At 39.9% G+C, this 17,332-nt stretch overlaps 1 protein-coding gene across 2 annotated transcripts in view; it reads right to left on the reverse strand.

Moving 5' to 3' along the window:
* The window catches only part of LOC102778775 (neuroligin-2-like), a 255,467-nt gene that overhangs the window by 112,231 nt on the left and 125,904 nt on the right, over nt 1-17,332 (reverse strand). The window contains exon 4 of one of the 2 annotated variants that reach the window (XM_087837705.1): nt 14,559-14,612. The exons of the other annotated variant lie outside the window; for it this stretch is intronic. Coding sequence (XP_087693831.1) covers nt 14,559-14,612 — 54 coding nt within the window. The remainder of the gene's footprint in view (nt 1-14,558; nt 14,613-17,332) is intronic. 2 annotated transcript variants of the gene reach the window in all.

Consider the following 17,332-nt stretch of genomic DNA (forward strand, 5'->3'; position numbering starts at 1 on the left):
CAAAAAACAGGAGCGCGCACTGTAAATTGTGCCGAAAGCAAGTCTGGAAATACAATAAAGCGGTGCATGCTCAATCTCTGACTGGAAGCACTAATTCGTCATTCGGCTTTTGTCAGACTAAAGTAACTGTTAAAACTGTTTGAAAAGCTAAGCTATACAACAAGGAGAGATTGAGAATTTCCTTTTAGTTCTCAGTTTATTTGATATTGACAAAAGTTAGTCAATTTTGTCTGTTCTTCTGTAAAACAAACTAAGATTTATTTTTAGAATTAATATTTTGTTTCTAAGTGGAATTGACAATTTAGTAGTCTGTTTCGTTTGTTCTATTTTGAAACTTAAACGCTTTAGCGGCTGCCTTTTGTGTAGTTTGCAATATTTGCCTTTATTTATCTGAAAAAGTCTCATGTTCCTTAAGCACATCTACCCTGTTGAACTTATTATGGGAAATAAATATTCAAATCAAAACAAGCTGCTGATTATTTCACATTTTACTTGTGAGCAACGGCACATTTAAATCTTACAAATATAGTTATTTGGCTTATATCGTGATATATATCGTTATCGCCTGAAATGAAAAAAACATATATCGTGATATGAAAAAATCTTATATCGCCCAGCTCTACTTCAAGGTGAGTGATTAAAGCAACATCCAAGGAGAAGTTGTTTGATGAAGTGCCAAATACCTTTTAGATTTAACAAGTTTTCGTAATATAAACGTAACACTTGAAGTTTCAAACCATGTTTCTAAAACTGAACATGACGTGGCAGCGAAATCCAGTATCATATTGTAACTCCTGTATTTCTTGCTAAACACTGAATTGCAGTCAGGACTAACAGCAGCTGATAGACAACAGTGTATACATTAATTACAAGCTCCCTTGCCTCTGTGTCATAATCAGCATTATTTAATGTGCTGTTTCTCTTCTCTAATAGAGAAAAACAACATAGTAAAAGATTCTACAATGCTTTACTTATACTGGCAATGTCAACAATTCCTGCTGGGAGGTCCTGTCTCCAATACAATTTCCAAACTTCATTTGTTTCAGTGAGCACTTTAAAGTTTATTGATTTGGATTAAATAGACCCACAATAGCTCTTGGCTAGCACAAGGCCAGCATCGGGGGTATTCACTGAGATTCAGGAGTGGAAGAGAAGCTGAGCCAGTTGCTTCCCTGAGTCCCTTATAGCCATCACACATGGCAATAAACCCGGCCAAGTGAAAAAAAGAAAAAAAAGAGACTGTGTGGAGCTTTTTCCCAAGCACTAAGCTAGCTGACAGGCCACACAGTGCCAGCTAGCTCTTTCTCATCCCTCCTTTTCTTTCCTCCTCGCCTGTCCTGCTCCATCTCCCTGTACCTTCCAGTCCTTTTCAACTCCTTCTCTTTCTCAGCTTCCCTCCTTTGCCTCCTCTTCATTTTCTTTGTCTTGTCAAAGGGTTTCAAGCTCAATAAAATACTATCTGTCAGCGTGCGATGGAGTAGGTGTATTCGACACGATATTGACACAACCTTGACACGACGTGGGCCGAGCATTGAGGTAACAGGGAGGTAGGGAGCTTCGGCAGCAAATAACCGACAGGCCCACAGAGAGACGGAGTGATGGAAAGAGACAAGAGATTGAGTCTCTATAGTAATGTTGAAATAAAGTTGCTTTGACAGTACTGTTGATCCTTTCCTGCAGAAAATTCTATTTGGTTCTGTGCTGGGCTCCTTTCTACTGCACCCAGCTGTACTGTGCTAGTTTATACCCTGACATGCTAATACGTCCAGTTTTCTACATCAGGCCTTCCTGTTTTGTCGTTTTATTTCGTGTATTTTTACTGCTGAGTTCTGCTCCATCCTTCTGCACCTTCCTGTTTTTCTTTTCATTCTCCTCTCATCATTTTTCAATACACAGGACTACTCGGTCTTGTCCATTTGCCACATAATTCCTTTCAAAATCCTCTTAAGAAGTAATTTGTGCTCAACACATAAGGATGTAAAAATGGTGAAATAAATCATATAATGGATGCTGCCCTGCATATTTTCCATCGCTGATTGCTTACAGCCCCCTTGTCTCTTTGTATTTCAACAATTTGGAGATTTGTCTGGATGAATGTGTTATTGTACGGCACACTGGATATTACACTTTGGCCATAGTGAAAATCCACCAGGAAAAGGATGGATTTAGCACAAAAATATCTCCCTGGATGCTCCTAATTATACGAAAAAAGATGAAACGTGCCAAGTCGGTGTCCTCGCATGGCGCTGTTTTCCAAAACGAAGGATTGCGAGCGAGTAGGGTGGGGGTGTTTTAGAGCAAATGCATACGTGTGAAAGCATGGGGAGAGAAGCTGACATAGAGAGATGTTGCATTGCCTACAGGCCAGCGTCTGTTAGAGGAGTTATAACCAGAGTGGAAACGCCACATAATACAGAGAGACAAAGCGAGGAGGCAAAAAAGAGGAGCAAATGGAGAAAAACACATCAATGCAGACAAAAAACAGTGTGAAGACAAAAGCTTGTCTCTATCTCACGCAGACAACGACGAAATCTTATTACTCCTTCACCCGATCTACCATCTTGCCATCCAGGAGAGACCATCGCAAACGTTTTTTGGACATCTCTGCGCCAACATAAAGAATCGAGAGCAGGTTCCTTTAATGCCTCTGTCACTAACTAATGCCCCTCTGGTGTCGTTTTTTTCTCTTATTCTCATCCGTATCAGCCTCTCCTCTACGCTTATAATAATTCATCAACAATCTGGTAAAATTAACCCCAAGATCTCGAACACTAAAAAATAGTCTCTGCCAGGCAAAAAAATACATTTTCCTCTGTGACATCAAAGCCATTTTCAGCCGTTACTGTAAGCAACATGTTCAATTAAGAGACATTAATTAAGAGCTGATTCAGGAAGCTGTGCTCACTCATGCAGCCGGTGGAGAACAACTTTCTGCCACCGCTATGGCTGTTTATCAAAAGCCTAATGCAATGTCATTGTTTTGCTTTGAGCAGACGGCGTTCAGCCGGCACAATAAATTTTACAGATAAACTTTCACAAGCATTTGGTGCTCAGCACATTGTAAACTCAAATATTCCATGTATTTAAGCAGATTAACCAGAATAAACTTGAGAGTTTTAAACAAATAAATATATAAAATGATAGTATTACTTATTCCTTCTAAGGGTTCCTGTGTAACATTTTTACTTTTGAATGAATGAGATTATGTTTGATTAACATAATTGTTTTGCTGATTAAGTAAGGACTTTAACATTAATTTGAGTCTGAACTAATTATATCAGTGGCATTGGTGTGTTTAGTTTATTATTATGGACCAAGAAAGACACGAAGAATCTGACAGCCAAAAGAGACCTGTTTGTTTTTTGTTTGGTTTTTATTTCTTTTAAAGATGTAGAGTTGTGAACTATGAAAGCTCCAGGTGAAGTAGCAAAGTTTACACATGAGATAAATAACTTTTATGTAATCGTCAAACTGTAACATTGTGGGTTCAGTGGGTTATTAACAATCACTCTGTTAGTACATACACTGCTAGAGATGCTAAGATGAAGCTTAAAATAAAGGCCTAGAAATCTAAAGGTTAGTCTGTCCTACTGACGCCAAACAAGGGTGAGCAAGACCAATGTAACAAGTAAAAATTCAATTAAATCTTCATAACTGCGTAAAAAACTAATAACGTAATTTTAAAGGTTAATGAAAAACGTAGTCGTAGAACACAGCAAAAAAAATTCGTGATCTTCTTTTAAATAAAGCTTAAAATAAATAGTTACATTATTTGGTACTGCATTGCTTGTGTGCAGTTTAATAATTAAAGTCAATAAATGCATATGTTTGTTTTTTTTTAATTATTATTTTTTAATTCTGTTAAGCATATCCCATGGGAGAGGTGAATGGAAACTGTAAAAATATTATATAATAACATAATTTAACCGTAATCAAACGTATTACCCAATCGTGTAATTGAAGCGGACATTTAACTTCTAAAATTATCAAATAAATCTTTTAAGGGATCAGTTACTCCACTTTTCAGTAACTGAATTTACTCATTTGGGTCTACAATACAGTAATTATTGTAGTAACTGGTCATTGGTACTTAGTCCAGTTTTTTTCATATCTATGATTTTTTTTATTTGTACACTGATATTTAGAACGATACAAACACAGAACATCTTTTTTTACTTTAACCTGAAAATATGTTGAAATTCAGAATCATTTGTGTGTTTTTTTTTCAAGTGTTTTTATGACTGTATTATAGTCAAAGCAACTTTATTTCAACATTTTTATTGTAGACCGCAGACAATGTAGAGACAGTTATTTAATAAGAACTTCACTTTTTTCTCTGTATTGTCGATTTGTGCAATATTCCTGCTGTGAGTGTTTCCTGCTTAGTTAGTGGATTGTTTATAATCTAAAGAGGCGTTTCGTTACAGACACAAGTAGAGCCAACACAGAGTAAATATTTGTTTTGTTTAGCAGATGGATAAAATTAATTAATATATTTGTTGCTTAATATTCTTAACAAGGTTATTATATGTCAGCATTGTACTTACCACACATTCTTTCGTTGGCTCTTAAGCAGTGAAAAATAACACCTAATGCAAGTTTAATCCAGATGCTTATATATGTATATATATGTATATAATATATGTATAAGCCAACTTATACATATATTATTCCAAATCAGACTTAAAAGTGTCACATGTGCATGTACTCACATAAACTTAAATTACATTGCCATGAAAAAATATTTACCCTCTGACGTCTTTAGCTTTTTGCATATTTGTCTCACTTAAACGTTTCAGATCATCAAGCAAATTTTCAATTATTAAAGAAAGATAGCCTGATTAAATACAAAATGCAAATTTTACATGATGATTACATTTATTAAGGGGAAAACAAGCTATCCAAGTCTACTTGGCCTTGTGTGAAAAATTGTGTAATTTCTGTGTAATTGCCCCCTAAACCTAATAACTAATTGTGCCACCCTTGGCAGAAAAACTGTAATCAAGCGTTTGTGATAACTCGAAATGAGGCTTTCATGTCGACGTGGAGGAATTTGCAGAACTATTTATTCAACCACACATGGACGGCCTGTTCAAAGTCACGCCAAAGCATCTTACTCTGATTTAAGTCTGGACTTGATTGGGCCACTTCGAAATCTTGCTGGTGTGTTTCACATAATTGTCCTGCTTCATAACCCGAGAGCGTTTGAGCTTCAGGGTATCAAACGATGGCGGGGCATTCTCCTTCAGGATTTTCTGGTAGAGAGCAGTACTCGTGGTTTTAACACTTACCGGAAGTCGTTTGAGTCCTGAAACAGCAAAGCAGCCCCGGACGATCACGCTACCATGTCTGACTGTTGGCATAATGTTCTTTAGATGAATCAGATGTGACGGGACTCAAACCTTCCACAATGTTCATGTCTGATCCCTTTCAACACATTCTCATCCCAAAGCGTAACATATTACGCCATGTGACAACACGTCTCTATGTTATGCGTTCGGAAACGTCAGGAAACATGAGAACCGTTTGGAATGACTCTACACATGTACATTTCATTTTACTTTCTCATCATGAATCGCTTAGGAAAACACAATATCTAACACGATTAAGGTTGTAGTTAAGGTTAGGGTTAGGGCTGGAATACATGGCTGGAGCATGTGTTACTGCCGGGAGCGTCATTCTATTCCATCCATAATCCAGCGCGTATCATAGGGATGTGGAAGGGTACCTTTTGCGCTCCTATGGAATGCCTCGGAATGTCACAAATCGTCGGTATGTTACGTGTCAGGAATAACAACAGTCTGTCTCTTCAGACTTTTTTCCCCCAGTCTTGGGGATGATTGAGGGTTTTTTGGCAACTGCAAGACGATCTTTTTCATCTTTTTGGTCAGCAGTGGTTTCGCCCTTTTACGATTACTTTTACACATAGTGCCAGTTAGGAATAGGTAGCTTACTTACCTTAATAAATATACTCATCATTTCAAACTTTAATTTTACATTAAGTCTTTTTTGACTTTTAGAATTTGTCTGATGATCTGAAACATGAATGAGGCATATACTTTTTCACGGCACAGGCAGCCGTGTGTGCTTGACATCAGAATCAGAATCGCGTTTATTGGCCATGTATATGCACAGACACAGTGAAATTAATACCACAGAATGTACATAAGGTGCAGTTGCAGTCTGGCAGTGGGAGCAGTGTGACAGTTCAACTGTTTAGGAGGGAGATGGCGAGAGGAAAGAAACTGCTCCTACGTCAGGTGGTCCTGGTCTGCAGGCTTCTATACCGTCTGCCAGAGGGCAGCAGATCAAAAAGTCTGTGTCCAGGGTGTGAGGGGTCTGTGATGATTTCCCCCTGCCCGTTTCCTGGTTCTTGAGAGGTGCAGGTCCTGGATGGAGGGCAGGGGGGCACCGATAATCCTTTCTGCTGCCCTTACAGTCCAGTGCAGTCTGCACCTGTCCTGTTTAGTGGCTGCACCATACCAGACTGTGATGGAGGAGCACAGGACAGACTCAATGACCGCAGTGTAGAACTGGATCAGCAGCTCCTGTTGAAGACTGTACTTCCCCAGTTGTCTCAGGAAGTACATCCTCTGCTGGGTCTTTTTGAGGATGGAGTTGATGCTGGTCTCCCGCTTCAGGTCCTGGGAGATGGTTGTACCCAGGAACTTGAAGATCTCCACAGTCGACACCGGGCTGTCTGATCTGGTGAGGGGGAGCAGAGTTGAGGGATGTCTCCTGAAGTCCACTGTCACCTCTACAGTCTTAAGCGTGTTCAGCTCCAGATTGTGCTGACTGCACCAGAGTACCAGCCGCTCAACTTCCTGCCAGTATGCAGACTCATCACCATCCTGAATGAGGCCAATGACGGTGGTGTCATCTGCAAACTTTAGGAGTTTAACAGCCGAGTTCTTGGAGGTGCAGTCGTTAGTGTAGAGGGAGAACAGTAGTGGTGAGAGGACACATCCTTGAGGGGCACCAATACTGAGGGACCGAGTTTCAGAGGTGATCTCCCCCAGCCTCACTTGCTGCTTCCTGTCTGTCAGGAAGCTGGTGATCCACTGACAGGTAGCTGGTGACACGCTGAGCTGGGAGAGTTTGGAGGAGAGAAGTTCAGGCATGATGGTGTTAAAAGTCCACAAACAGGACCCTGGCATAAGTTCCCGGGCGGTCGAGGTGTTGCAGGATGTAATGCAGCCCCATGTTCACTGCATCATCCACCGACCTGCATGTTTGGCTATATCCTCTAACAGATGTTATGATAAAAATGCATTTGAAGGCCAGTGACTGCTCTTAATATCTATATCTGTTTTATGTTCTGTGCAAAGATGCAGATGAGCCACTTAAGAAGACCGCGGCTGTTAAAATATCTCAAGAATCTTTAGAATATAAATGGGACTATATTAACTGCGTAATGTGGGCAAGTCACAAAATTATTACCTGTTACATCCCAACTCATAAGCCGCAGCATTAAATAATTATTACAAATGCAGCAAAGGCTAACAGAATAATTGTGGCAAATATCAACCTTTGATCACTTTGTTTGATTAATGACACTATTACACTGTAATTTAAGCAGACGGATGGTTCATATTCGTGTGCTTAATAATCATGAAGAAAATTGACTGCATTATTGGAAAAGGCTTTCATTAAGTCCACTATATAATTTACATAGATAATGTCTGAAAAAAAAGACATTTTGCTCTTCAAAGGAAGCTAATCAGGCAGGGAGTTTAGGATATTAAAGTAATAAAACAAATTTAAAACAGCAATACTTAGGATTTTTTTCTGTTTTTCTTTGGTGTTGTGACTGGGTGAAAAGCATTTTCTAGCGTTTAACTGTCTCCTTCATAAAATGCCCTCATTACTTTTTTAATATGCTCTCCTTTTTTTAGCTAGACAAAAAAATCTAAAAGAAGGAGCCACTGATTTATGTTAGGGAGATTAAAAAGAAGTTATTCCAGCAGGAATAAACATTAATGTGTCTTCACGGCTGATTTCTAAGGCAGAAAGCACTACCTGCTTTAGTCTAGCTACTTGGTAGCAGCATCCCGCCAGAAAACTGAAAATAAACAGCAGAGTGTTGGTCCTACAAACATCACCATAACACAAACAGCTACACAGAAACCATCTTGGTTTTCTTGATTTATTTACTAGGTTTCAGTCTCACCACCAAAGATCACTTTTCTTTTCCAAAGCTGTAGCAAAATGATTATGTCATCCAGTGAGTCTGGTGGATCACACGCTAATGTTTAACGAGGGAAATCATCGTAAAATCACTGCTCGGGGTTTTCATTAGTGCTTTTACCTTTTTTAACTGATTATGGACTTAACAGTGAACACTGTGCTGAAATGAAAGATAATAGCTATCATGTTATCATGTTAAGATATTCTTATGTTTTTAAGAAATGTAGCTGTAACTGCTTGCGTGAATCTAAGCCTCTTTTTATTCACAGCTATATAAATGCGTTTTCTGTGAGGTTAGTTTTGATGGGATATTTCCTTTAAGTGGTAGGTCTTATTTTATGGGGGTTTGGTCTTTTTTTGTATGCCTCTGTGCAAGTGAGACTGTGTGTGTGAGTGTGTAATTGTGTGAGTGTGTCACAGAGAGGTGACATTGTTCCTGGCAGAAATATGTTCCAGGTTTGGGGCTCAGGTGGCTCTGGTTTGTCTCTGATCAGGGCTGACACACAGGACAGCACAGTAACACACAACTGCTGTCTCTTTCTTGATTTAGCACAATCTCACTGTGGTTTGTAATTCCCTTCCCTCTCTCTCTCTCTCTCCAAACACACAAGCAGCTCTAAGCTCTATCAATCTTTCGGAACATTGATCGCGAGCAGCACGGAGGCCCGATAGCTTTTGCTTTCTCACACCTGATGCAAAAAGCAGGGGTTGGCTTTCTTTGAAGCTGTCTGCACTGGTCAAGGATGCATCTTGAGTGTACTCATAGTGAGCACTGTTTTACTTGAAAAGGCCTGCTTGTGAATACACGGCCAGGAACATCCCGCTTCAAAGCAAGCACATTTGAAAAGACTGCTGAAAGAATGAGGACAAAATGGTGGCTAAAACAGATGAACTGACTGTGCGGGCTGTTATCAGACAAAAGCTGCCCAAGGATTCGCCAGGTTTCTTCACTTAAAGGGCCATGGTGGCTTAGGTGGAGAGACACACTTCAACTAGCTGTCTTTTATCTACACAGGGAGCAGGTGCTCAAGTATGGAGCCTGATGTATTGGAACAGCATGTTTCTACAAATCAAACAGAGATGACCTCTCATATTCTTAAGTTAAACCAAGGCCATCTGAGGTTCTCATACATGTTTGAAAAGAAAGGAAGCAGGTTGCAGCTGATCACCACTAAATCGTGCTCACCAATCCTTCACAATTAATCAGCCAGAAATTGATTAACAATTATCATCTAATCAGACACTTAACCTGGATGGCATTATTGTGGCCTTGTACTAAAGTGAGGAACCGTGAAGTCATGTTGGCACTTCTTTTATCTGCGTAACACTGCCAAAATTAGTGACATCATATCAGTGATGCTTGAAGAAGTACCCCATGTATTTGTTACTTCTATGCTGGACTGCTATAGTTCCTTATTATAATGAGGTTGTCCCTGAAAAGCCTTCAGTCAATCCAAAGAGCACCACAGCGAGAGGCCTAAATGGGACTAGTAAGAAAGATCATTCTTGTTTCATTTCAGGGTCTCCATTAAATCCAGAACTTTAAAATCCTTTCTATATAAAAAGTCTTGAATGATCAGACCCTGTTATGCCATTTAAGGCTTACTAGGGGCGATCGTGGCTCAAGAGTTGGCAGTTCGCCTTGTAATCGGAAGATTGCCAGTTCGAGCCCCGGCTTGGACAGTCTCGGTCTTTGCGTCCTTGGGCAAGACACTTCACCCGTTGCCTACCGGTGGTGCCAGTGTCCGGCAGCCTCGCCTCTGTCAGTGCGCCTCAGGGTGACTGTGGCTACAACATAGCTTGCCATCACCAGTGTGTGAATGGGTGGATGACTGGTTGTGTAAAGCACTTTGGGGTCCTTAGGGACTAGAAAAGCGCTATACAAATACAGGCCATTTACCAGTTGTTCCTAGAGTTTCTAAAAGTAAAATGGGAGGCAGAGCCTTCAGCTTTCAGGCCCCTCTTCTGTGGGACCAGCTCCCAGTTTGGATTGGGGAGACAGATACCATCTCTAGTTTTAAGATTAGTCTTAAAACATTCATTTTTTTAAGAAGATGGATTAAGATTAGGACTTGATCTGGATTACTGTTTACTGTTTAAAAGGCTCAGGGTCCTGGGGGACCAGGAACACTGCTTCTTTACTCCTCTATTTTTACTCCCAAATGTGATTACATGCTACTAATAAGATCCATGATGGTGCCAGTGTGCTCGGCACGCCGTCTCTTTGAGCTCTGTCTACTGTTTGCTATCCTATTTTCTCAGTGTTATCCTGATGCCTTTGCTAGAAAGCAATGGCTCAGTTTCACCATAGTCGATGTGCAACTTGTCATAACCAGTGATTAATAGGCATGAATACCATTCACAGAGAGTCAAGGAATGGCTGCAATCTCAGCATTGCAAGATGGTGAAAGATGTACTCTTAATCCCCCCTCCCTCAGTTTAAAGATGGTCATTTGCCACCTTGACGCCCAGCTCAAACTAGCAGTCCTGCTTGTCCAGGATGTGTACATCCTCATCATCGAATGTTACTGGACTGTAGAGTCCTGATCTGAACAGTTAGCTGTTTTATACCATGTGTTTTGTATTAAATTTTATCTGCTATATCCCATAGTTCATGTTTTGTTCTACATGTTGTTCGGGGTCTCTCTGTGCTCCTATTTTCTGTCTTCTATTTGCTGTCACATCTGCCTTCCCTGAACCTTATTCTATCCTACTGCATTACTGCTGAATAGATTTGGTTGGCTACACAAAGGTATTTGGTTTTAAGGTAGGATAGACTTTTTGGAGTCTAATGCTTCCAAAAGGTTTTGGATGGTAGCTACTGTGTGGGGAATCTATTTGGTCAGCTGTAGCATGGTGGTGAATTTGAATAGAGCTACATGCTCAGGAACAACTGCAGTGGTTATAGTTGGCTCACTGGTGTAACCAGTTGCATGACACCTCTGATACTAGGTTACCCCTCCCAATTAACTGCCTAAAGACCAGGGTTGAGTTGGTGAGTAGTGGGACTGTTCCTCAGTTTTCCACTCTTGCAGAGCCCACTGCTCCTGACTTGTGGGTGATTTTGAATATCAGTTCTTCGGAAGCTCCTCCATTGGAATCATTTGATCAGTGCTCAAAGGACTATCACTTAGAGATTGTTAAACATTTTGTTAGCAACTTGTTAAAGGAACACTGTTTGACCTTTGTGTTAAGACTACAGGTCACCTTTGGTTAGGGTCATTTGCTACTTAGCAAACTTTCCGTGTAACCCTTCACAGGTGTAACCATATAGAGGCAGCTGCCATCCGGTTAAGGTGCCTAGCATATAACTGTTCGTTTTCCATGTTTTTTAGTTCATCCTCCCATCTCAAATATGCTCCAATTACTAAGGTTGCAGAGAAGGTAAGCGTCAGCACTACAGGTCAACAGTGGCTGTCAATCTAGACTCTTAATATATGACAATTGCAAGAATAATGCATTTTGGCATATTTAGCTATTTGTGTTTGGGTAAACCGGAGACTCTTTTGATGACCCCTCCACTCTGCCTGCTTGATCCTTCCACTTGTTTTGGTAGGAGCATTCTCACACGCCACATGGCTGATCTTGCCACTCAAAGCTTCCTTTCACTTTAAGTTTTTTGTTTTTTTGGTTAAAATCTATGTGGAAATCTTTTTTTGTTGTTCTTTTTGTCTGAACTTTGAGCTGGTTCATGACAGTGTCTCTGAATCATTTCCAGTAGAGGGATACTCAAACAACTGGCCATTACTATGTCGTACATCTATTACAGTATTTTTAGATAATAGTAGCAGTCAATCTTTCACTGTGCATTGTTCCCCAGTAATGTACTTTTCTCGAAAATAAACAGCTACTCAGTAAAACACTGCTGCATATTGCAACAGATGTTGAAAGTGCCAAGACATGCGAATTGGATTTTACTGCTTTTAAGATAACTACCAACCAGAGCACCAGTTTAAATTTAATTTCACATGTCAGGTTTTGAAAGCTCATTCTAATTTATGTTTTAAATATATTAAAACATCCACTCCGGTTTTCAAAACAAAAATGCTTCAACAATAAAGCATTTTAGAAAATCACTATTGCACAAAGTTTAAACGCATTATTAAAATGACTTCTTCACTGATCATAATGGCAGGTAATGTCTAAAATGTTTACTGGATGAGTTTCCATCCACATAGGTTTTCTTTGTATGTGGACTGCATATTTCAAGTATGTTGCATAAGCAATCATGACTGGCCTCCAAACTACTTTCAAATTGACCTTGTGTGTTCATTTCAAACCTTTTAAAGGTTTCTCCCTTCGTCAGATGAATGGAAAAAAAACTCTGCAAATATCCAAGGGAATAAACAGCAAGCCAAACATGTCTTTGAATGAAGAGTGGTTTTATGTAAGTCTCTTTTCTTTGGATAAAATATCGGGAAAACAACACATTTTAGTCACGGCAATTATAATCAAAAGAAGACTGATACGTCCAGCATCAGTTATTCATGTCTAATGACACAGCTCTGTCCTACATGAGGCATCAGCACGGATCAGTCATAACAGACACTGAATAAGTTAGATACAGTGTGGAAAGTGGAGGTGGGTTGCAAAGCGGTGTGCAGATGTACTTTTAAGCAGGCTAAACCAGCTTGTAGAGCTTGCCCAATTAGTAAGGTTCTGTGAGACAGCAGACTGGATGTATAGAAGCGTATCAGCAGAATCAGCAGCTGATGTGGGCTAGCAATGAGATGGTAGCTGAGGTTGACTTTCTGACCTGCCTGAAATAAGCCTATGCTAGATTACAATTTATAGTAATGATTTGGTATTTTTTCAAATAGAGTAATAATCAGGGTTGCTGTAGAAGATTTTTGAAACATTTTGAAACCATATGCACCTGAGATATGTTATGAAGAAGACTATAATTGAATGAAATATGTGCACAAAGAAAATGCTTTATAAGCTGATTTGGATTTAAATTAAACACTTCTAAATGCCTGGCTGTGGCCCAGGTTACCAGTGTAACTAAAAGGCTGCCAGTATTCTTCACAGCTATGTGCATGGATATTGCCAAGCAAAGACGAATATAAAGAGCATGTTTTTTCTTTTTGTTTGTTGTTTTATTTAGACAAGTTTTCTGGATGTGTATTTTAGTGTGGGGACAGGTAAGTGGGGGGTTTTTCGGTGCTAAACTCCGGTTTAGGAGTTTAGCAATGCTAAATTACTGCATAGGGATTAGCAGTTCCCAAATCAAATGAGGTTAATTGCACATTGCAACAGAGGGATGAGAGACGTATTTAGAGGATGGGGGGGAAGGGGGAGGAGGGGCGTCTCGACTGGCCTCGACTGTGTTCCTGACTGTGGCAGCTCAAAAAAAAAGTTGTGTCTGTGTTTGATCACCAAGAAAATCCTCCTGTTTTCAAACTTCCTCCGACTCCCAACTTCAAAAAAAAAAAGAAAAAAAGACCCCAAATCAAAGAGCAAGAAAAAAATCCACCGCACAACCCTCAAAATAGCATAAAGAGAAATATGTATCAAAATATCATCAGTCATCTTTCTCCAAGAAACAAGTCCAAAAGAATAAGGAATGTGTGTGTGTGTGTGTGTGTGTGCGTGTGTGTGTGTGTGTGTGTGTGGGAGGGGGAGGGGCGGCAGATGAAAGTACAGATAAAATCACCTCCGTGGTATCAGTGCTGCAGGTAGGAGATAAATTAAAAGCAGGCTGAGAGTTCTGTGCCCTTATTCCAACAGCTTATTAGACCTAAATCTTCCAAAGCGGGGCATGAGTGTCCTTGCATGTCCCCACCCTCCTTTTCCTTTTTTCCCCTAACTTGATTTGATGTTATCATCACTGACTTGGAATAGAGCTAGCTTAATATTTGTGTAGCTCCTTATTCAACAGCAATTTGATCCTTGAGCCGGAGGTTGAGGCGCAATAATAATGCACCTTATTGTGTAAGCAGGTCTCAATAGGTGCTTTGTTGCTCAAAATCCTGACAACAATTTGGTTTCGGGGACAATGCCGTTCAGCTGGCCAATGTATTTTCAAGGGCACAGTGTTGATGGTGGTAGCCGAGGCCGGCTATTATTTGAGAGGAAGAAAAGGACCTCTGGAAAACAGTGGAGATGGCTTAATAATGGGTATCTGGGTTCCATTAGCCAGCCGTTATGATCATCCAAGGTTAGCTGGAGCTAATGATTTGCATATGAAAGACAGCTTTTTAATTGCAGCGGTCAGCACATACACTTACACCAACACATCGGTATGCATCTGATATTCCAAAGTCCCACCTAGAAGATGTTTCACCTGTGTGTGCGTGTGTGTGTGTGTGTACACATCCCCCAAAAAGACTTCAAAACAAGAAAAAAGGAAAAACATGCAACAAAAATACCTTCGTCTCGAGGCTTGTTCATTGAAGATTCATCGTGTTTTTTTGTGAGCGGACCTAGGGTTAAGAAAAAAAGGGGGGAAAAAGAGAAAAGAGAAAATTTCAAAAAAGATTACTGGCAAAAACCGAAAAAAAGAATATCAAAAAAAGAAAAGAAGCAAGAGCAAAAAGGACAAATCAGCAAGAGTTCATGTTTGCTTATTGTGTGTGTGTGCGTGTGTGTGTTTTTCCTTTAAAAAGAGTACCAAAAACAAAAACAAAAGGCATCACAGACACAGATTTATCACAAGAAAAGACACAAGATCAAAGAAAACTGGTTCGGATTTCCTTTTCTCCCCCTGCAGAAGAAAATGCTGCCACTGTTTCTGGGCCCCTGGTTTCTCTCTCGCCTTTAAACCCTTTTTTTGTTCCTGAGTCTAACTTGTATTGTTTTTGTTGGAAGCTGGGTGGGTGGAAGGGAAAGGAGGTGGAAGGTCGGGGTTGGGGGTTGAGGAAGAGGGGGGAAAAAGGGAATGTGGATTAATAAGACCTCGGTGGTTTGAAGAACAGGACCCAGCCCTTTCCTCCACGCAGAAAAAAAGAAGAAAACACCTACAGGACGGACGGCAGGTTTGGGTCCTGATGCTCAAACCTCAAAATGTTAACGCTGAGCCTTTAAGCAGCGAGAGCACCCCGAAAATCTCCACGGGCTGCTGCACAACATTAGTCAATTAGAGCTTTTTAGATAGACACACAAAGACACCTTTAATTAGACAGCAGGAGACAATGACCCTGGAATGTTAAAAGGCATGTTAAACATGTTTCAGATAAAACAGGGAACAGGTGCTTTAGCGTTTTGGAGGGTTTTTGTGAGCGCATGTGTGTGTGTGTGCATGTGTGTGCATTATTTAGTGGGTAAACCACAGCGTTATTCCCCAGGCGGGTAAATAATTACATAACACAACAGCAGTGTGTCAATTTGAAATGACAAGTAAGCGTGGTACTAATTGCGCAGAGGAAAGCAGGTAAAAGGTGAATGTAATTTGATCCCCATCTACCCACGGGCTGTTTTTTGTTTTTTTTGTAAATTAAATGAGCGGCAAAGAGAAATGCAAAAATGCAAGAAGATGGACAAAGAGAGAGATCTGCACAGAGAGAAATCAAAGAGAGAAAAAAACAAACCCTTCTCATTCGTTGATGGAGCCTCACTGTGACATCAAGTCTTTTTCTTCATCAACACAAAGTGAGAACTTTACCAAAAACTACTCTGTAGATCTCGTTGGCTTTATCTTCCACCCACCTGTCAGGTTGCTTCGGTCACGTCCAGCTCAGATCTCACAGGGGAAAAAAAAGGAAGACAAATGCTTTTTCTAGTTCCAGCAAATGTTACGTGTGCATATGGTTCGCCTCGTCTCTCAGAAGGTGAGCATTTGTAGAAAATACTCTTCACCTCGGCGCTCAGAAAAGTAAGTACTACAGCAAGATACTCCCTCACCTTTCATCACTTTGGCTTTCATCTGATAAATCCACTTTTTGAACTTGAGGTTTGGCAGAGGACCTTTTTTTCTGAAGGATTTGTGGGGAAAAAAAGAACTTATATAACAACAACTTACTGAGAGTATCTGAAATTCATCAGGGAGGAAATATTGCCGGTGCACAAACTACAAGGTGAATGCTGAATGTCAATTATCTGCTAACAACCGGGCAGATATAAATGACTAAAGTCTAAGGAACACTTCACCTCCAAATAGGAGATTTCAAAATAAAAGTCTTTATGAAACTATTATAACAACTTTTAGAGCTGAGTAACATTATGTTTGGAACTATGATGAAAACAGCGCCGGTTAAAAAAAGATATCCGGTCTTTAAGTCTGACGTCATTAGCCGTTTCTGGGTCCAAACTCCGCTTCAGGTCCCAAAGTCAAACGAACACTGTGGCATCACTGAGAGTTAAAAACGTATCTAAAACATATCTAAATTCTTTCATCTGTAATAAAATGATCAGTGTTGCTGCTCTACCAGGTGTAACAATTAACTTTAACATTTAACAGAGTCAGAAGCTAACAGGGAGTTAGCTCGCTAGTTTCCACCTAAACACATTATTTCAATGTTCTGACTGAGAGATTTCTGAAAAATGTAATACATATAGCTCTGCTGTCACTTTCCACATAAATGAAGAAAAAAAACTAAACAGCAGTGACGTTTGTAGGGTTGCTGAAGTTGGGCTAGCTGGTATATAATGATGTGCTACTTGGTGGCTAGCTACACAGCTATGTTAGCATAATATAAACACAGCGAAGCTGGAGGATGAACGCTAACTTTTTTCCACTTGATAAAAGTTAACATGAGGGTTCCCGATGGTTAGGGACAAATGCAGGATGCTGTAAATGGACAAAACTTTAGTCAGGAGAACAACTGAGATAGTCCATCCACAATTCGAGGTTAGTCATTGATATACTGCTGCATGGGTTGAGCTGTTGTTACATCGTAAGGTTTTAAAAGCTTTAAAATGAATAGTGGTAATAAAAACCAAGAGAGTCCAACAGTGATCACTGACTTTTTTAGGGGCTTGTTCAGATAAGTAGAATAAGATACAAAGCATTAAAACATGTGAAAAACACAACAGCCTTAATAAACAAGGAGTAGTTTGGATCCAGAAGCAGGGTTCATACGTCATCACTTAAAGACCAGATAGAGAGCAAGTTACAGCATTATAGAAAGGAATTATAAAAAGATAAAGAGCTCATCCTCCCTGTTATTATAAATATGTATTTAATATTTTTGATTTTTATACTTTA

This window comes from Neolamprologus brichardi, chromosome 3 (assembly GCF_056152115.1).
Source record: "Neolamprologus brichardi isolate AB-2024 chromosome 3, ASM5615211v1, whole genome shotgun sequence".
Taxonomy (NCBI): domain Eukaryota; kingdom Metazoa; phylum Chordata; class Actinopteri; order Cichliformes; family Cichlidae; genus Neolamprologus; species Neolamprologus brichardi.